We start from the raw sequence: 21,013 nt of genomic DNA, 5'->3' as shown, positions 1-21,013 counted from the left end.
GCCTGCGGCGCAATCAACGTGACAAGTGGCTAAGCAGCTCCTGTTTTTATTGTGTTAACAGGTTGCAGCTACCTTCCATCCCGGTACATGGGATGGGTAAGAGGCTGTGGGCCTAGACAGATGGATTTCAGGGTTGAGCTGAGGAAGCTGCCTCAGTCTCAGGGAAGGCCAGGTCAGGAGTATTCGCAGAGATGGCCGCAGCCTGCAGGGCACTGGGAGCTGCCTTCCAGCCATTTCATGATGTGCTGAAGATGCCCGCCGTGACTGCAGCCCTGGCACCACACGAACAGACCTTTAACCACGTGATGGCAGACAGCGCACATGCTGGCACAGCGGTGGCACCTGGGAATGGGAGGGCCTTTCAGTTGGGGAGTTCTGGGTCTCCTCCCTCCCAACCCCCCACCCAAATTCTGTCTGTCATTGCACCTGTCGCAGACCCAGCCACGGCTGCTCATGGGCCGCTTGCAGTGACTACAGTTGACGTGCAGAGTGGTGGAGGCTTGGTTGAGGCAGCTAACTGCCCGGCTGGTGCTCAGCTTCACCACCTCGTTGGAGACATTCCAGAGGCAGAAGCGCTGCAGCAGGTCGATGTAGGATGTGTACCAGTGCTCCTGGGGGAAGGAGACGGTTCAGGTTAGTGTTTCCAGGCAAACCGGGGCAGGGGTACAGCAGAAAAGAAGCAGGCTTGGATGAGGGAACAAGTGGCTAGACCCATCACACACCTGGGTCTGCTCGTCGATGTCCTTGCGCACTCTCTCACCCAGTACAATGAGAACAGACACAGCCATCTGCACATCGCCCTGCTCGGCATAGAAGTGCAACATGTCCCGCACCAACACACTGAAGAAGTCAGGTGGCAGGCGGCTGTCATACAGGGCATGTGAGACGGAAAGTAGGGAGGAAGAAGAGTCTACTGGTGCTAAGGAGGCTGTGTCTGCCTCGTTGCCGCTGACATGCGGAGAGTCAGCTTTGTCCTGCAGATGTTCAGGCCCGGATGGTGTGTCCACTATCTCGTGGCGCAGTGGGAAGGCTTCCTGCGGCAGCACATATTCAGGCTCCTCCGCTGAGGGGCGGGGTGAGGAATGATGGACCTGAGCCTAGGCTTCCCCCTCCCCTCAGCTCCTGCTCAGAGCCATGCTCCAGGTCCAAGCCCTCTACAGCAACTCTACCACGCCCAGCCCCCACTCACAGTGCACATGCTCCGTGTCCAGTGGGTACAGCTCGTCCTCCTCTCCCTCTACATCGCCCAGCAGGTAGTCAGCAGGCACGTCACTCCCCTCAGTCTCCTCATTATCTGCTGAACAGGGAAAGGAGGTCATTCAGGGAGTGGCTCCCCAGCCCTCTCCCGTCAGCATCCCTGCCTACCCTCATTGGTGATGAGAGTAGCTGAAGAGTCAAGCAGAGCCGTGTCGCTCCGTGTGTCCCCTTTGCTGCGATCTAGCCGTGTCTCACTGGCCAGCCCTGGGCCCATATCCTTCAGATTGAAGCTAGAGGTAGGGAAGGCTTGTGGGTGGCCAGGCCCCAGCAATCCGCAGGGGAGGGGAGGGCAGGAAGTGGCCAAGGATCTACCTGTTCATGAGTGGTAGGCCACAAGAGCTGCCTTTGCCGACGCTGTGGTTGAGATTGGTAGAGGACACCAGGCCGGGGCTACAGTAGATAATCCGTAGCATGGTCCATGTCTGTGCCACCTAGGGGTAGGCACCAACCATTCATGGGTCCTGGGCACCCAGCACCCAGGCTAGCCCCCATCTCCTGGGCAGAATCATATACCAATTCGTGGGGAAACTGTGGCACATGGAGAGAGCACTGTCTCTACCCTCTGGTGACAAAACTGTGAGGCACCAGGTGCTAGGATTAGCAAGGGGAGAAGAGAGGTGGCATGCTGAAGGCAGCTCTAGCACCAAAAGTGAGGCAGAAGAGGGTGCTGTGGGCACTTGACTCCCTAGGCCTCCAGTCCTGAGGCTGACCCCAGGGTCTGGGCTACTCTGGCTCACATGATCTTTAACATTGTCAAATACTTTGGCAAAGGCTGGCATTGTGACCAACCAGAGCAATGTGCTAAGCTCAAGGCGGTTGTGGGTATGGTGCCCTACCCCAGCAGCACTCTCTGGACCAAATCGTGACCCCCGGACCCCCAGCCTACATACCTGGTTGCGGCCAAGCTCCCGAGCCACTTTTGCGTTGTGATCACAGAGCTCAGCCAGTGACCGACCAGCCAGAGCATAGCGCTCAGCTGTATCCACGAACCAGCTCATGCTGCCACCACCAGACTCTGTCTCAAAGACACTGAGCGCACTTGAAGCCAGGCCAGAAAAAGGTTCAGCAGGATCTAACTTGCGCTTGAAGAAGATGGGGTGGCGCCGGTCACCAGCATAGGGTTTGCGCCCAGATTCAGCAGCCACCAGGCTCTCCTTAGCAGCAAAGGCCAGGTCCCCAAAGAGGCCATAACAGAGGCCCTCAGGGTTGGCACGCTCAACAGGCTGGCTGGCATCACGGAACAGATGCTGGCACAATGTGCTGTCCTTGGAGCCAGAGAGTAGGAAAGAGGAGTCATGTGGGTGGCGCCAGGCAATGCCTGTTGTGACATCACGGTGCTCTTCAAACATAGCAGCGGGCACGAAGGGCCGGCGTACATCCCATACGTAAATGTTATGGTCCACCATCATGGAGCACGTGGCCAGGTGGTGGCGGCACTCAGGCCGCCATTTAACTCTGGCCACCGAGGCGATGGTCTGCACACAGTGCATCTCCTTGGCACGATGTGTTGTCATGTCCCAGACCTTCACCATCTTGTCTCGTCCACCCGTGGCCAGCCAGCCCCTGTGGAGAAGGTCCCATTCAAGCTCTCAGTGACCTCTCCTGCAGGAAGGGAGACCCAGCCACACCCCACTGTCCTGTAGCCTCCAGCCTTAATGTCCCCCCAGCCCCCATACCACACCTGTCCTCTGGGTGCCAGTCACAACAGAAGACAGGCCCATTGTGGGCTGTGAACATCCTTTCGCAGCGGTCAGGTCGCCGGATGTCCCAGAGCTGGACGTTGCCATTCTCAAAGGTGGAGGCGAAGGTAAAGTAGTCGCGGATACTGAACTGCACATCCCGCACACTCTCAGACTGGCCTGTGGGCACACATCGGGATAGACATCAGGGAGAGGCTGGCTCTCGGGGGATTGGGGAGCCCTTGAAGGTGCTGGAATGGTGTCGTTCATCAGCCTGTGGCCAAACTAGGGAGCACAGAGGACTGAGGAAAGCACCAGAATCTGCCAGGAGCGGGTCTCCGAAGCCTAGGCCAGAGAGAATGCCAGGCAGTTTTTGCACAAACTCCCAGGCCTCAATTCCCTGGATTCTGTGAGCACTGAGGGTGTAAAAGTCCAAGCCAGTTGGCTGTCTACACTGCCCTGGGGCCGTGACAGACCACATGAATGGAAGAGGAGGTTGCCTCATTCTCTGCTCAATAACTAGCTGCCCAGGGGCTGGAGAGATGGCTCAGAGGTTAAGAGCATTGCCTGCTCTTCCAAAGGTCCTGAGTTCAATTCCCAGCAACCACATGGTGGCTCACAACCATCTGTATGGGGTCTGGTGCCCTCTTCTGGCCTACAGGCATACACACAGACAGAATATTGTATACGTAATAAATAAATAAATAAATATTAAATAACTAGCTGCCCAGTTAGCCCCGAAGGACTGAAGAGCTTAGAGACCATATCTACTATCAGGAGCCTGCACGGGCAGTGTCTGGTCTTCCCCATCAGACAGCTCAAGATCCGTCTTATCCCACAAATTCTCCAGGGACCCAAGGCTCTGCTTCTGCTTCATTTGGTTTCATAAGAGCCAGGGAGAGGAAGCTCAAGGCTGAATAAAGCCAGCCAGGCCTGCCGTCAAAGGAACCCTGCGTTCTTCCCACCTCACTCCACATCCCTGGCTGAGAGGCCTGATGACACCAGTAGATTCGCTGCAGTGAAGCAAGGAGAGGGGAAGAGAGACCCAGCTACTGTTAGGCTGTGTCTGCAGGCTCCACCTTCCTCATCAGCTACACCCAATCTGTCCTCCTGCCTCGCCCCCACCACCAGGGCTTGGGCTCATCCTCGCTGGGGCCAACCTACTCCCTCTCCACCCACTCTTTCTCCCAGTGCTGTTCAGCCTCCGAGAGGGCAACGAAAGCTCTCTGAGGAAGCACATTTTGACCTGCTTGTAAGACTGAACTCCCACAGAAACACGCATCTGCCCCAGCCTGTCTCTGTGGGCCTCACCAGAGAAGGTGCTGACAGAGTCCTTCCGGCGGAGGTCGAAGCACTTCATGAAGCCATCCTGAGAGCCACTGAGCAGCACGTGGGCCTCGGTGGGGTGGAAACAGACTTTGTTCACTGTGCGCTTGTGCTCTGTGAACAGCTGATCCTGCTTGTTTCGGGATGGCCGACCCAGGTTCCACGTCACCACCACACCATTGGTGGCTGCAGTGGCCAGCAGATTCTCGTCCATCTGGTGCCAGACCACATCAGCACAGCTCAGGTTGAGCGAGGGCTTCCGGCCCACGCGCAGATTAAGCTTCTCTACAAACTGCTCCTCCTCAATAGCATAAATCTTGAAGATGCTCCGGCCTGCCACAACAACCTGAGCTGCATCACGGCACACACTGATGGCGTTAGCTGGTGCATCCAGGTGGCAGTGCATGGTACGGCCCGTCAGGGCGCTGCCGCTCAGGGCTGTGCTAACTCGGGACATCTTCTCCATGGCCGCACAGGGATCAGGGGCTAGAGGTCAGTGAAATGAGCTGGCCCGGTCAGCCATGGTGTCCTAACAGTTCTGTTTGTCCTCTTGAACCTTCGGCCTGCGATGGTCCATCAGTCAATCACCATCACAGGAAGGTTCAAATGGAGTTCTCCCGAAGGCTGCATAGCTAGCCTGAGGCTCATCAGCACAGTATCTGCCTTCCCCAGTCTATGTGGTTAATCCTCCATCAGTGAGAGCCTGGATGCTACTAGACCCTTGGTAGGTCGATCCAGGGTAGAGATAAGTGGCTTCTGCCTCCACAGTTAGCCCCGTGCCTCCGAGGATTGCGGGGCTCCGAAGAGGAACGAACAAACGAGAGGAAAGGGTAGAGGAGCTGGAGGGGTCCGGAGGACTGACTTTAAAGACCTGGGGAGGCAGAGGAGAGGCCACAGCACTAAGTATAGGTATCTGGTTGCACCTGGCAGCGGAAACCGTGGGACCAGAACCAGGTGCTGGGAAAGCTTCTGTTTCGGTCGCACGCCAGACATTTACCGAAAGCACAGTGTTCCTCAGCTACCGTACAGGAAGAGACTCATCTATTTCCCGCCCATTACCGGAAGTAGTCCGTTCTTATTCTTGCCTCGCCGGAAGTGGACACAAACTCTTATAACATACTATAAAGGTTCCGGGCTTGCGCGCGGCGCTTTGACCCAGCGAATGGACCAGAATTGGATTCATCAGGTTCCCGGGTTCTACTTTGGCGATATGTCTGCGTTTATTTGATTAGTTTTTGTTTTTGTGATGTCAGAGATCAAGCCCGGGCAGATCCTAATGCATACAAGACAAATTCTCTGTCAACTGGGCTATTTTACCGGTCCCTGTTTATTTTAATCTCAACATCTTAATACCAGAATTTAAGTGAGCCATTTTCTAAGCAGATCACGAGTTCCTCCACTCTCTCCCAGTGCTGTATCCTACTCCCCCACACACACTTTGCTGAACTCAGGTGCTGCTTCTTGACGGGTCCTGGGTTCACCATCTTCTGCTCTGACACCCGCGCAAGCAGCCTGGTATCTTTTCCACTCAAGGTTTTACTGCACTGTGAATAAATCCCGTCCTGGTGTATCTGCAGCTGTGCAGCTGTGAGTTTCTTGGCTCCCCTTTCCTCAGCAGGGTTCCATTCCAGCTTCCTTCCTCCTCACCACTGAGCACTCTCCTTCCTCCTCACCAGCTGTGTGTGCCTTTTACCTATGTCTTCTACCCCTGCAGAATGTTCCCTTTTCAGCCCTCATCACTTAAGCTCAAATGCCTACCATCTTAGACCATCCCTCCTACCCCAGTCTAATGTGACCTGCTTTGTCTATTGCAGAGTTTTTTGTTGTTGTTGTTGTTGTTGTTTTTTGTTGTTGTTGCTTTTTGAGACAGTATTTTTCTGTGTAACAGTCTGGAACTCAATCTATACACCAGGCTGGCCTCAAATTCACAGAGATCCGCCTGTCTCTGCCTCCTGAGTGCTGGGATTAAAGCATGAGCCACCACTGTCTGGTTCTATCTATTATGGATTTTATATCTATTTTATGTGGTTACATCAGTTTTGGTACTTGCAGGGCCTGACAGCCAGTTCTGTCAGTGGCTAGGTTTAGTCTCAGTTGCCACTTTCTCCTGGGGTGGGCATAGTAATCACAGTCTTCTGGCACACGGTGATCTTTTATTTAATTAATTTTTTCCTATAGTGTGTGTGTGTGTGTGTGCGCTTGTGTGTGAGGTGTTTCGAGACAGGGTTTCCTTGTGTAACAGCCCTGCTGGCCTCGAACTCACAGAGGTCTTCCTGCCTCTGCCTCCTGAGTACTGGCTGTGTGAGTTTGTTTGTTTTTTCCTGAGACAGGGTTTCTCTGTGGTTTTGGAGCCTGTCCTGGAACTAGCTCTTGTAGACCAAGCTGGCCTCGAACTCACAAAGATCCACCTGCCTCTGCCTCCCAAGTGCTGGGATTAAAGGCGTGCGCCACCACCGCCTGGCCCTGTGTGAGTTTTTATGTGCACCGTTGTGCATTCCAGATCCATAGGAAGCTAGTAGGGATCAGATCCCCCAGAGCTAGAGTTACAGGCAGCTTAAAGCCATCTGATGTGTGTAGAATGATTAATAAAAACCCAGAAGCAGAAATTGGTGTTTGACTTGAAGATCAGAAAAGCAAAACAGCTAGCCACTGGCTCTTACCTTTACCTCAGTCTGAAATGGCGATCCTGCCTCCAGGAATCTCAGAGTGAGAACTGTCTCCTCTCATTTTATATTCCTCTCTAGTGCTGGGATTAAAGTTGTACACTACTTCTGCCCTGCTTCTATGGCAAACTAGTGTGGCTACTGGGATTAAAGGTGTATGTCACCCCTGTCTGGTCTGTAAGGCTGATCAGTGCGGCTGTTTTACTCTCTGAACTTCAGGCAAGCTTTATTTATTAAAATACAAATGAAATATCACTACAGATGTGGGTGCTGGGAACTGAACCTAAGTCTTCTGTAAGAACAGTAAGTGCTCTTAGCCACTGAGCCATCTCCCCAGTGCCACTGTAATCCTTTAGACCATTGCAGTCCCTCATTTCGTGACCCTGTGCAACAGACCCTGTGCTCTTCTTGAAGGAGGGTAGGCTAGACCCTAGATCCTTTTGAAGAAATACACACATTGACATCAGCCGCATTGCTCCCTTTTGTACATTCAGGGCATGAGAAAATGTCTGTTGGTCAGTTGCTAAGGTTCCAGTCCAGCCCTGGGCCTTCAACCTCTATATGTTTATGGAAGAAATGAGTCACTTTGGTGAGTTGAGAGAGGCAGGAGAACCCAAAGACCTGGGCCATCCAGAGCAGATTTAACCCTTACAGCTTGGCCTAGTGACCAAAAAACAACCCAGACTCATGTTTTTACAACTTTTTTAATATATATTTTTATAAACAGGTCACGTGATAAAATAGCACAAGAAACACTTACCAAATATAAGGTTATATCTTCCGCATATACAGGAGAATGAGGTCGTATGTACAATAAGAAAATGATTTTAGGGGTTGGTTGGTTTTGTTTGTGTTCCTCTCTCCCCTTAAGTTTTCCTCCTACAGTCATTGGAAATCTCACAGCTTCAGTTGCAGGAATACTTTGGGCAAATGGACAGCTTCCCCCTCCCTATTGGGGGACTGTGGGAAGAAGGGCTGAAGAACCTGGCTCCTGACCACTTCAGCCTGGAGCCTCCCTGGCCAACACTTCAGGGGCAGGGAACTCTTTGGGCTGTTGAACTCTTACTTTTTGTCAACAGCATCTCTCTCTCTCTCTCTCTCTCTCTCTCTCTCTCTCTCTCTCTCTCTCTCTCTCCCTCTGGCTCTCTGGGAATTAGTTACTCTCTTCCAACCAGATAGGGATGTCCCAAGATTGGTTGTGGGTGCTGCGTCTTCTGGGGCTCAAGGTTGGGAGGGAAGGGGTTCCCAGCCCCTTTGTCAGCACTGCCACACATATGCCAGGATCCCCTAGGACTTCCAAATGTCTTGGGATCTGACAAAACCTGGTTACAGCCCATTTGGACAGGCAAAGGTTTTGGAAGCTGGGAGAGGTAAAGGAGGACTAGAAAGGAGCCCTCCTTCCTTGGGTGTGATGGGTGTGCTGGCCACTGGAAAATCAGAATCACTGGTCGGTGCTGACCCTGACCCTAGGCCAGGCACTCTTCAGATTCCACCTGAGGAGACCTATCCAGGGTGAAGCACAGTGCTGAGAGGCCTGAGCTCAGCAGGGGTAGAGGCTGGAGTGGGTGGGTCGCTCCCAAAGCCTGACAGCCTTGTGAGTAGCTCCAGATTGGGGTCTGTCAGGTGCCTATTCCACCCTTGCACTTGGGTGGATGGGCACCAGTTAGGCTAAAGTTGATTATTCCAAGGTCTGCATCCTCCTAAAGCTGTCCCAGCCTGGCCAGGGCCCAAGTATCTGTAGGCCAGGGGGAAAGAAGGGGAAAAGAGGGCACAGAGGACAAGAACTGACCCACATGGCAACAAGGAAGAAGGGAAGCCACTGGGTCAGGTGGGCATGGGAGAGTTGGGCTCCTCAGGGGGCCATGGCTTTGGCAGTGGCCTGTGACGCCTTATACCCATTGGAGGGCTCCAGGCGCGGTGCAGTGGAAGATGTGGGAGGCCCTTGGGGGCTCTTCCAGGCCCCTGAGTCCTGGGGGACCAATCCCTCCATCCCCTTGGGCCCTGCCCGGGATGGGGGACAGCGGGGGAGGCAGAGAGCAGAATGAAATGGGGAAGGCAGTGAGGGCATCTGCACTCAAAGCATCCTCCAAAGGACCTAGTCCCCCGAGAAGGCGGGCGAGAGATGGCGGCGGCTGTGGCATGGTGGAGGGCGGGCGTGCAGTGCGGGCACGAGGGGCATGCACAAAGTCCCCGAGTGTGCGTGCTTGAGTGGGGCTGGCCCCTCTGTCTCTTGCCCCAGGCGGGGGTGGAGCAGAGGAGCAAGGGAGGCACGGGGCGGGATTTCCCTCTGCTTGCCCCGCCTCCAGCGCAGGGCCGAAAAGTGGTGCTCCGGCAGGGATGGAAGAGGGGCTACTGCCCAGGGCGTGGCCGGTTCCCGCGGCCTTTGGGGAAGCCTGCGCTATTCAATGACGAGGCAGCGCGGCAGGTGCTGCGAGAAGTACTTGAAGAGCTCGGGTGTGGCTCCAGGGCAGTTGGTCAGCTCCAGCTCCTCCAGTTCTTGCAGCTGCACGAGGCCCGATAGCCCCGTGGTGGTCAGGAGTGGGCATCCTGCAAGAACAAGGCAAAGGAACAGCTGTTCAGTATCTCAGCTCTACCGGGCAGGAGGGCAAGACCGGCGAGGGCGGTGGCCTGCTGGGGGTGGGTCCTACAATAAGTTTAATGAGGCGGGACCTGTACTGGGCCGTGGAATGGTGAGAATCTAACAGGATGGGCGGGACCTGCACCAGGGCGTGTAAGACGGGACTGGACGGGACGGGCTGGGACTGCTAGAGTTCGCCCTTCCTCCCACCCGCTACCTGGGATGTGATTAGCCGAAGCCTGAAGTGACTCTGTCTGCCTAAGGGACCTCAGGGAGGTCAGACTGAGTAGGCGAGTAGACAACACTGCCCACGAGGCACACAGGAGGTCTCACCTGCTAGAGATAAGAGTCGCAAACTCCTCATGGCTAAGAGGTGCTTCAACCCGAAGTCCTGCACCTGGGCGGAAGTGAGAGGAGGTTGTGTTAACTATTTCCACTTGCCTGCTCCCAGGCTAGAAGGGCAGGAAGTGGGGGTTCAAAATGGAGATGGAAGCGGAGCTTGGAAGCACCTGTGAGAGCCTTAGAGAAGCCTAAGATTCCAATTCATTTGAATGCTGGGCGCAAAGGGATCCCAACGGGGCCCAGTGCAGTTCAAGAATTGTTTGGATTGATGCTACTCCCCCCACCCCATGCCACCCACCGCATTTTAATTTCCAGATCCCTGGGGGCATGGAGGTACCTGGCAGCACCATCGCAGGTAGAGGCTGCGGAGGGACGACATGGTGGACAGATAGCTGAGGCCAGTGTCCGTGATGCGTACACACCTGTGGTTGTACCAGAGGGGGGGGACTGCCCACCTTTAAATCGCTTCACCCCACTCCCACTTAGGTCCCTCCCTCCTTTCCGGAAGGGCTTCCAGAACAAGCCCCTGCCCCACCCATCACTGCCCTATCCTGGTCCCACCCCTACACTTGCCCTCCCTGTGATTCCTTCCCCTTTTGGAACATAGCTTTTCCTCCAGGCTGTGCTGAAGTTACTCTGACTTTGGGCATTCTCTGTGGCTTTCCCCATCCCAGGAGCCCTTGGAATGGCACCACCCACTCTAGGCTTCCAGTTCCTGGAGATCCCGCCAGTACCAGCCTGGCGGGTAGGGATGTGTGCACCTGTCCAGCACGAGCTCCTCCAGGCGGTGCAAGTCGCAGGCCACATATTCTAGTGCCATGTCGGTGATCCGAGGGCACCAGGAGAGGTCAAGGCTACGCAACTTTCGCAGGTTCTCAGCTACAAGCTCCACTCCATCATCAGTGACCTTAGAGCAGCCTGAAAGGCTGAGTGAGGTGAGGTTGGGCAGACTGTGCACCACATTGACCACCCCATGGTTGGTTATCTCCCAGCAAGAGAGCAGGCGCAGCGTGTGGGTGCTGTGGCCCTGGCGTGCTGTGAAGTAGGCCAGTGCAGTGTCAGTCACGTGGTAGGCCTGAAGGCTTAGCTCTGCCAGGTTGGGTAGAAGTTGCGAGATGGCAGCAATGGCATCATCCGCCACATTGATGCAGTCACTGACGCTCAGGGAGGTGATTCGTGCGCTGAGGCTGGACCACAGGCCAGCCTCAGTGAAATCGTTACAGCCTGACAGCTCCAGGCGCACTACTCCCTGCATCTGCTCCAACATCACCTACAGGCAGGTACAGAACAGAGGCTAAGACAGCTCCCCCACGCACTCCTGGTACCCATCCTGCCAGGGGTAATGAGAGTTGCCTATGGAGAGCAGAAAGAGCTTCTGGGAACCCAGAAGCAGTGGCCTCTTGGGTGTGGACTTGTGTAAGCATGCATTAAGCTGAATTCCAAGGAATGCACTTAAACTGCTTGTTATTCTTTGCCAATATTCCAAAAGAGAGGCAGGGCACAGGAGACCCATGAGCCAGGGAAGGCCAGTGTGGGTGTTTGGAACAGATGATTTGAATATTAAAATTACAATCCAGGTCCTGGGGGGGAAAGGGCAGAGTGCCCAGATGCTCCTTCAACCGTTGCTCCTAGGAGACTCTCAGTTGTCCCCTCTCCCCTCCCTCTGGCATCCCACTCACCAAGGCCAGCTTCACTAGCAAGCACGAACTCACATGGAATTGACCACTCTTCTGCCCCAACCTTGAAATCTTATTCTTTTTAACAACAAGCCCATATTTTCGTTTTGCATTAGGCCCGGACAATACCATCCTTGTTACTTTTTGTCCTGTGTACACTGAGCATGCTCTTGGCCCCTCCACCTCCCATGTCTGTAGGACTGCTGCTGCCTGTGCCTGCCCCTCTGGCCCTGTCCACTCCCAGCCAATTTGGGGACACACCTCTAGGCCAGCGTCAGTGATGGTGGAGCGCTTGAGGCTCATGGCCTTGACTCCCTTCTTAGAGAGCGCGTAGTTGTCGATGAACTCACAGATGTCTAAGTCAGAGACCCCAACGAGGCAGAAGCCCTCAAAGCCTCTAGCGGCGAAGCCCTGCAGGTTCACAAACTCCTTCTCGCCTCCAGGCATCACGTTGTACAGCTCCTTAGCATGCAGCACAGGCGTGAGGCCTGCCCAGAACTTGGGCTGGTAGAGCACGCGCCGCCAAGCCTTGCACACCTGGGCTAGTATGCACTTCTCACATGCTGAGAAATACCAGAAGAGCCCGTTAAGGATCTTCTCATCTGTAGCCAGTGGTGGCCGCTCCACTGGGGGTCCAGGCACCGGGCCTGAGGCTGGTCCACTGGCTGGGGGGCATGGCCCCCCGGCCAGAGCAACCCGGGACAGTGGTGTAGCCAGGCTGGGAGGTGGAAGGGTGGGTGGGGGTGGTGGCTGGCAAGGGCGGTTCTTGGCAGCAGGTGTGCCCTTGGTGATGCTGGCTGCGCCTAGACCGTTGGGCTGGCCAGGCAGCTTCACCAGACCATTTCGAGGCAAGCATGGAGGCTTGGGGTCACCATCGATACTTGGGCTCGACATTTTCCTTGTGCGTTCTGTGGATGAGATGGGAGGAACAAATGAGTGTGCCAGTCTCTGGAGTAGCTGGAGAGCTAGCCCTCTGGGCATCCTCTCCGGCAGCACTTCCTGGACCACTCAGCAGAAGGGATCCTAGCACAGCCTTTCTCTGACTGCACTAGAAACAGGCTGACCTTATTCATACTAGCCCAAACATCCACAGCCTGTCATATTCACTGGCTCAGCCTGCACTGCTCATAGGGGCTTTCTGATGTTTTAATTCCCATTCAAGGTTAGGGAGAGAAAGAGCCTTAATTGCTCCCTCCACCTCTGCCCTCTTGATGCCCACTATTGGGGCTTACCCTGCTGAGCAGGATCAGGAAAACTAATGAAAAGTGTTTGAGCAGTCTCTGACTCCCTCTTTCCCGGGGTGCCAGCAGCCCTGAGAGTCACAGACCAGCTCTCAAGAATCTGTGCACCAGGGCTGGAGAGATGGCTCGGTGGTTAAGAGCACTGGTCGTTTTCCCAGAGGACCCAGATTCAATTCCCAGCACCTACATAGCAGCTCACAACTGTCTGTAACTCTAGTTCCAAGGAAATTTGACACCTTCACACCAAATGCACATAAAATAAAGTGCCTGGTGGTGGTGGCGCATGCCTTTAACCCCAGCACTCCAGAGGCAGAGGCAGGTGGATCTCTGTGAGTTTGATGCCAGGCTGGTCTACAAGAGCTAGTTCCAGGACAGCTAGGACTGTTACATAAAGAAACCCTGACTCAAAAAAAAAAATCAAAAAATAAATAGATAAAATAAAGTTAAATATTAAAAAAATAATTTGCACACCTATAGTAAACTCTGGAATGCAGGCATCTTCCCATAGTGGACTGCAGTAGCAGTAGAGTGATACCTACACACATGCTTTTTCATATTTAAAAAAATTAAAATTTTCTGTGTATAAGTGTTTTGTTTGCATGTATGTATGTGTATCACATGGATGCCTGGCATCCTCGGAAGCCAGAAGAGGGCATCAGATCTCCTGGGACTGGAGTTCCAGGTCCCCAGGTCCTCTGTGAAAGTGGCAAGTACTCCTAACCGCTGAGACACCTCTTTAGCCCTGCTGGACACATGCTCCTTAATCCTCCACGGGACCCACTGAGGATGGTGCCAAGCTATCTGTTGTACAAACAAGGAAGTGGAGGCCAAGGCCAAGTGAACTGCTTGTTTGAGGTCACGGCCAGTAGTTAAGTAATTGAGCTAAAGTTTGGGCCAGAGCTGGAAGAGGAAGTCACGTGGCAGGCCAGGGTCACCTGCCCATAAAGCAGGTCCGGGTCACTCACTACTCATCTCAGCTCCCCTCAGATTCCCAGGGCTGCAACCGGGTGGCAGAGGGCATCGTGAATGGACAGCATGGAGGGAAGGGACAAAGAGAACCTCACAATGCCATAACCATTTGCTCTGCATTCCAGATAGAAATATCACGCCCACCACTACCCAACATCCAGAAAAGATGTGGTTTTTCCATGGGTTTCACTTGCAGATTCAAATTTGGACACTCTGGAGTTCAAATGGCCACTACTTTTTTTTTTTTGTTTGTTTGTTTTTTAGACAGGGTTTCTCTGTGCAACAGCCTTAGCTGTCCTGGAACTCACTCCATGGACCAGGCTGGCCTCAAACTCACAGAGATCCACCTGCCTCTGCCTCCAGGGTGCTGGGATTGAAGGCGTGTGCCACCACTGCCCAACCCCTACTTTGAATGTGTGTTCTTGGCTAGCCACTGGTGACTCTATTTCCTCAACATGAAATCTGGGAGGTGACACCACAGACTCTCTCTTGTGGAAGGGTTTGTGTACTAGGATAAGGGGCTTGGATGTTTTTTCTGAGTTCCAGAACTGACCCAAGGGCAAGTCATGACCTCCTTTCCTGTATGTATGTGTGTTTCTAGAACTGAACTGGATCCACATGTGAGCTGTTAACTTCCTGCCCTACAATCTCAGAGGAGTCAGCAAAAGTTTCCTCAGGTCCTCTGTCAGTCATACCCTCCTACCTGGTTTCAGTGGGTCATAGCCTCACCAGGGAATCTTGCCCAGTACCAAGGGATGCGTGAGGAAGCTACCTAAGGGGTGGGCACTGGAATATGCACACCCTCAGAAGAGAAGGACTCATGTTAGGCTGAGACCCCTTTCTGGAGCTGCAGGGCCAAGCTGGCCACTCATGTTTACAGTCTGGCTTGACACAAAAGAGAGTGGATGAGAACCACCAGGATGGAGTCCTCCCCGCTGCGTTAAGGCACTATCTCATTGACTTTCTATACTGCACGGTGATCTGTGCCAGTGTTGACTTCTGGGAGGGGGAAAGCCCTGGACTGGAATTTCCCCAGAGCATGGTCCTCATGATCCATCATCACCTAGCTCTGTGTCTAAGGATGGCCATTGGCTATTAGCAGTTACACAAAAGCTAGTAGGACAGTAGCTATCTCTCCCCAAATGCACCCTGGAACAACCACATATTTTAGCTTCACAGCAGACACCCTTGTGTAGCCACTATTGTTACCCAGTCTTTATACAACGAGCCTGAGGCTCTGAGGAGTTACAGTTGTGTGCCATGGCAAGGGGAGTCCAAAGTGTGGTTACTCCAGTTGCCTTAGAGCAATATAGGGAAGGGGCCTGCTGCGGGACAGCAGCATTCATGATGGGGAAAGATGAGGTTCTTCCTTGACTGCTCCAGTTCTTGTTCAGCACCACCCACATTCCTGGGAACTATGCTGAAGATGGAGAGACAGCCACAGCCAGAATACCCGCCACATCCATGATTCACAGTCTACGCCTAGACCGCCGCCCATCTAACCTCAGCCACTAGGCGCAGAACCAGCGCTCTCGGAGCCCTGAGAACAGCACCATGGACAGCTCCCGCGCTCATTGGGGTCAGCTGGGCTTACTGCACCACAGACAGTGGAGCGGAGGAGGGGTGATCGGTGGCTCCGGCAAACCCAGCTCCACAGGAAGAGGCAGGGGGAGAAGCCGCCCGCTTGGCTAGGATCCGGAGGAGGCTGCGGAGGCGGTGCCAGGGGAGAAATAATCCAAGAGCTGTACCGATTTAGGCTGAAAATGCTCCCAGCCGCGGGTGTGCACGTGGAGTGCCTGAGTTGCTGGGGGTGTGTGGGGGGAGATGCACGTGGATGCCCCGGGCATTTGCAGGGCTCCTTCCTGTCCCTTGCTGCAGCTCTGGAACTCACGTTTGCAGAAGCACACGATCCCCTTCCTACCTTCCAGACTTACATCAGGTAGGTGAAACCAGGCCAGACTCTGTCTAAATCCCCCATCCAGGCCCCTGCCCTTGGTTGGAAGTCACAGAGGCAATCCTGCTGCTCCCCAGCTTTATGCTTAGGGGGATTCTCACTGCTTCTCCCACTTGTGGCAAGAACCAAGCCCAAGCACCCCCTGTTCTGTGGTTCAAAACTGGGAGCAGATTCACCTGGACCCAAGGAAGGGCTGAGGCTTTCAGCTGTTTACATAGGTAAATAAGAGGTTATTGATAGGCTCCAGCAAGGATCCCTCTACCCAGCCCTGCTCTCTAGCCAGAGGGTGACATAGGGCCTGCTCCCAGGTGTTGGAGAGACAGGATCTCATCATGTAGCCGAGGCTGGCCTTGTATTTGCAGCACTCATACTACCTCACATGCTGGGATCACAGATATGCACTACCATGTACAGTTAGAGCCCCTTCTTCATTCTGCAACTCCTCTCTCCACCCAGGGTGGCTCCCATACCTGTCTGGAGTTGCCTGCTAGAAGGAGGATGGATCAGTGGCCAGGACATCCAGCCTGCCTCTCCCTCCCCAGGCGAGCATCTTAGGTGCTAATACTGGGGAGAGGTCTTCTGGAATGATGACTGAACTGCACTCAGTCACAGGCCCAGTGTGTGCAGTGCTCGGTTTAGAGTGGGATTCTGGATCAGCTCTAGGCTGAGGAGGAGCTTGGGGTCCCTGAGTCCATCCTAGGCTAGGAGGAGACAGGGATAACTTCCTCAGCTGCCATGTCCTCATCATCCCAAGCCTCATGGAGGTACTCCAGCTGACTGTGGCCTTCCATCTCCCTAGAGGACTCACTGTGAGCATAAGGAATATGGTGGGCACAACGGGGCTCCTGGGAAAGTTCCAGTATTTGGTGATTTCCAGATTAACAAGGTGCTGAGCCACAAGAACTTGCCTCTTCTGTATATCCAATTATTGGACCCCAGGACCTGAATATAACTTCACAGCCTTACCTCCAGTCCCGACTTCTTGCCCAGTCAGGCCTTTGTCCTTTATTCCTTTCCTCCTGTTCCCCATCACTTGACCAAATAGTGACCCCTGCTTGTTCCATAGACTCTCAGTGCTGCCCCCATAGCTAGCATCCTAGTATTCTGAGTGTCACCCATCACAGGGATCGTCCTCACCATCTCTGTCTTTCCCCTTAGCCTGGTAACTCCTTGAGGACAAATGGTACCATGCATGTGTGGTTTCTGGGTACTGCTGAAGGAAGGAACAAGAACTAGTCACCCAAACTGCTAGGGGTGCAGCTGCCAGAACTTCAGAGGCTTGGCTGATCGGTGGGGAAGGAGCAGCTTGAGAGCTTAACTCCAGGTACAACTGTGGTTAGTATTTCTAGGGAAGGATCTAGATTGGTGTCAGCTCCTGGCTCCCCAGTCCCTGTGAGCTTGAGGTGCAGATACTGGGGAGAAAAGCTCTTGCAGCTCTTTTTTGGCTAAGTCCCCTCTGAAGTTTCATGGCTAAAGAATATAGCTGCCTGTCCCCCTAAATCTGGCCTGACCCTGGAAGAGACAGGAACCACCGAGATGATGGGAAGAAGGCGGCCTTGTCCTCCTAGCAGCCCCTGCCTCATTACTGTCTGAAGCACCACTGGGGAAAACAAGGCTCAGAGATGAATCTTTCGGAAGCTGCATAAAGGCGCAACTTGTCCCAAGACCCCAGCGTTTCCTGATTCCCAAACCCTCAGACCAGGAACACGTCCGCTGCATTTTGCTTCTCTTTTTTCTGTCTTACTGGGTGTATCTTCCTGTGATCTGGCTAGTGGCCTCTGCACATAGTTCTCATCCAGTGGGGTCTCTAACCCTCAAGTCCTAAACACTGCAAACTACACACCCACCAATATCCCACTCCTCACAGCTATCAGTCTAGGGGCTTGCCCCCCATCTCTGACATAGTCATCTCTGTGAGCACCAGGTCAGGATAGAGGCCACCCTGGATGCTTGTGCCTGACCTGCATAGAACCTGCCCTGATCAGTTCCTCATGCTTGGGAAAAACAACCCAAATACTCATATCTAGCTCAGTCTGTGGCGGTAGCCCCAGGGACTGGGGTGACAAGCAGGGTAGCTGGGATTGGGGGCACACTGCAGGCGACATGATCAGTGACAGGGCTGTGACTCAGGGACATTCACATCCATGCCACTTTGCATGTGTCAACAGCAGCATCTTCTTCCACCCCTTGCTGAAGCAGCCTCTGGGGGATGCGCCAGGGATTTGGGGATGGGGAGACTGGTGGCCCAGGACGTACATAGGCCTTGAGAAGAACCCACGTTGATGCTCCAGCACACTGAGGCTCTGCGACCAAGCTAAGGGCAAATGGCCATGAGGCACTGAGGTTTTAGTTTATTAGGTCTCCCCTGTTCTGCAGAATATGAGACCTCCAAGAGGTAGGCCCGAGGATCCTTTAGACACCTGCCAATGCAGCTCAGCTGCGCTCTCTGCAATCCGTTTGGCCATTAGACCACTAGCAGGGATGGTTTAGGGCCATGCACTGGCCTCCCAGACCTTGCTTTGTTGCCACCACTACCCTTCCTTGTGCCAGTCCTGGAAGGTACATCAGTGACTCCAACAGGTGAGGATAGTTGAACAGTGCCAGCCAGAAGCCCCTTCCCCTGTTTCTGGGATCCACCTGGCTCAGCCTCTCAGGACTTCCTGGGTCTAGATCCCTTGCTCTAACCTAAACAATGGGAGGAGACAGGACTCATTCAGGTGTCAGGAGGTGAGAATTTGGGTGAAGGGGTGAGTGTATATGTATCCAGGACTCAAGGGAACGGGTGGCTGGGGAGTCAAGAAGTGAGGGTTGCAGGAAATGGGGCAGCCGGATTCTGGGGTATCTCAGTACCATCCATGTTTTCAACCTTGAATCTCCCTCTCTCTCCTCCTAATGGCTCCCAGTCCAGCTCTCAAACCCCTTCTAGGCAGGACAGCCAGGCTCCGGCAGGCTTGTGACCTCATCTAGGCAGCCCCCAATCTTTCAGGCTCTCTTCCCAACCCCCACCTTCTGCTCTGAGGCTCCTGTCCAGCACCTCATCAAAGTGATGATCTGGAAGAGAGGGTCCTGTGTCCAAAGGGGCACCAGGGAGGCCTGAACAGACCCTGGTCAGTGGGCCATTGGTACAGGATGGCAGGAGGGAGCAGGTGAAGTGGCATCTGCCATCTGCTCCTGGGAGGTCAGCTGCTGGCTCAGGCTGGGAGGGGCTAGCAGGAGGGCTGGTAGGCCAGATCCAGGCCTCAACAGTGCAACCTTCTCTCCTGGGATAAAGGGCAGGGAAGATCCCCCATTGACCTAACATCCCAGAAGGACATGGAAGCCCTGCTCAGCAATCTCAGGGTACCCCGTTCCCATTTTGAAGCTTTCCAACCTTGGCCAAGGCCCATTCCCCTCTCCAGAACCAAAGACATGCCAGCCCACTCCTTCTGCCTCCCTGTGGGCGGCCGTTCTATACCAGCTCATGTCCAGAAGGTGTCCAAGGCCCCTAGGCCACATATCCACATGGCTCCTCCCGTTTAATTGTATCAACACCTGTCACGTCCTCTAGTCCGCCCGAGGCTCATAGAGCTGGAGTGGGGAGAGCCTAGAGCCAAGCCAGGAGGAGTGGGGGCTGACTGCCTGCAATTCCGCGTCCTCGCAGTCACCGTGCTTCCTCTCAAGCGGTTCCGTGGTACCTGACTGCCTTGCCGGTGGAGAACGGGGAGCGATCAGGCCGGCTGCTGGGGCTAGGGGCTGTGGAACGACCGGTTGGCCCAGCGGCCGGAGGATGAGGTGGGGAAGGGGCTGCGATTACGTAAGCCCTGCTCAGGCGGCGGCGGCCGCGGCGCAGTCCCAAGTCCCCACCCCGCCCCCTCCTCATTGTAGCCTCCGCGGAGGCAGTGGCTCGACCTGGACCCTCCCCTCCCCGCAGCCTGGCCGCGCGCACATACACCTTACCTCGGCCAGGACTTCTGGCTCATGCCACGCTGTCCGCCGGGCGACCTCGCGTCATGGGGAGCCCAGCACCAGAGCCGCCAAACGCGGAGGCGGCCGAGGTGCTGGACTGGCTAGCAGGGCCCGACTGTGCCCCGTGCCCGGCGCTCCGCGCCAGGGCCCTCTCGGCAGAGCCCAGAGCGGAGCTCCCCGGTGGGAGAGGATCTGCCGCCCTGAGCCTCCCACCGGGGAGGCTGAGGCTGTGCCCAGATAAATAAGGCCGCTTTGCAGGGAGCCCGGCGGGCGCCTCCTCCCTCCCCTTGCCCTCCTCCCCGCGCTCCTCCTCCGCGCTCCTCCGCGGCCGCCAGCGGCGCCGCGCTTGCCCCCCGCCCGGCCCTAAGAGCCGCGCCCTCGCGCGCTCCCGGCGTCCGGACCAATCCCGGCTCTCGAGCCGGGCTGAGGTGTCGAGAATCCCGAGCCCCGCCCCGCGCAGCGCGCTCCCGGTGCGGTACCGACGGGCACGCGCCAAGTACCAGCGCCCGCTCGGAGACCGGTGCTCGCACAATAACAAACCCCGCAGGCCGCGCGTCCGGGAGGACATTCGATGGGAAACAGGGCGCGCTGCCGAAGAGTAGCTTTGAGTGACCCTTCTGCACCAAGCGGTAGCAACCCAGAATCCCGCCCGCTGAAGAGAACTGGGGTCCTTGGCGCGAGCGGTTGGTAGTAGGGTTCCGGATTCTACGCAGATGCAGACGGCCCTATGTGTTCTTGCTTGGACTGCCACCTGCGAGGGCGAGGAAAGGGAGGCCCTGTGGAGACACTAGCACGGTCGCACCCCCTCCACACACACACACCACACACACACACCTTCCACATGACGCAGGGCAAGCCTCTAGGATCTCATTTCCTTTCTGTTCCTGCTGCTGAAGAGTCTCCCTTGGTGGTGACATAGTCACGCACCTGGAGAAACCTGCAAGCAAATGACTAAAACGAGTGTCAATGAAAACACATGACAGTGTAGAGATAGTGGGGAGGGGTTACTTCTAAGAATGCCACAAACGGTCTGAGATGCCCTCCTCCCCGGGGCAGGGGGTGTGAGAGACAGGAGACAGAAACGGTTCAAGAAGGGGTGTGCAAAGATCCTAAGGCCTTGCGTTCCGCAGGTTCCCTCTGGAATGAAGTGGAGGTCCGGTGGTAGCAGCCCGTGTGGCCCCAAGCAGGTGCTTCGTATGGAGGACCCTGTAAGGGTTGCTGGCTGAATAGCCGGCCTCCCAGCAGGCTAATGGGATCCTAATCTGGGGTCTCTTGGGAGCAGGGATAACAGATGTGGGGACAGCAGAGTAGCGTCTTGAAAGGAGGAGCTACAGGGTGAAGTGTTCTCAAATGAGACCAACTGGTGTTGGCAAACATGGCCTC

At 55.0% G+C, this 21,013-nt stretch overlaps 2 protein-coding genes across 3 annotated transcripts; both read right to left on the bottom strand.

Annotated features, from left to right (window-relative positions):
* Nucleotides 1-37: 37 nt before the first annotated feature.
* Nucleotides 38-5,302, bottom strand: Wdr24 (WD repeat domain 24). 2 transcript variants are annotated; one of them, XM_057773865.1, is made up of 9 exons: nucleotides 4,248-5,302; nucleotides 2,939-3,116; nucleotides 2,148-2,820; nucleotides 1,570-1,688; nucleotides 1,366-1,487; nucleotides 1,190-1,297; nucleotides 723-1,063; nucleotides 427-611; nucleotides 38-342 (listed from the first exon to the last, which is right to left on the bottom strand). In XM_057773865.1, the coding sequence occupies exons 1-9, from the start codon at nucleotides 4,726-4,728 to the stop codon at nucleotides 174-176; spliced, it is 2,376 nt and encodes a 791-aa protein (XP_057629848.1). In that variant the 5' UTR covers nucleotides 4,729-5,302; the 3' UTR covers nucleotides 38-173. The 2 variants fall into 2 exon arrangements, with proteins under 2 accessions (XP_057629848.1, XP_057629849.1); XM_057773866.1 differs by having other exon boundaries at nucleotides 1,190-1,294.
* A 2,308-nt stretch (nucleotides 5,303-7,610) lies between these two features.
* Fbxl16 (F-box and leucine rich repeat protein 16) lies at nucleotides 7,611-19,940 on the bottom strand. Its single transcript, XM_057775477.1, has 6 exons — nucleotides 19,622-19,940; nucleotides 11,783-12,429; nucleotides 10,607-11,115; nucleotides 10,183-10,267; nucleotides 9,837-9,900; nucleotides 7,611-9,472 (listed from the first exon to the last, which is right to left on the bottom strand). Exons 2-6 carry the CDS (start codon nucleotides 12,413-12,415, stop codon nucleotides 9,324-9,326), a joined length of 1,440 nt encoding a protein of 479 aa, XP_057631460.1. The 5' UTR covers nucleotides 12,416-12,429; nucleotides 19,622-19,940; the 3' UTR covers nucleotides 7,611-9,323.
* Nucleotides 19,941-21,013: the final 1,073 nt, after the last annotated feature.

Source organism: Chionomys nivalis, chromosome 7, assembly GCF_950005125.1.
Source record: "Chionomys nivalis chromosome 7, mChiNiv1.1, whole genome shotgun sequence".
Lineage (NCBI taxonomy): Eukaryota > Metazoa > Chordata > Mammalia > Rodentia > Cricetidae > Chionomys > Chionomys nivalis.
The sequence above is the reverse complement of the archived record's forward strand: the minus strand, read 5'-3'. Positions and strand labels throughout refer to the sequence as shown.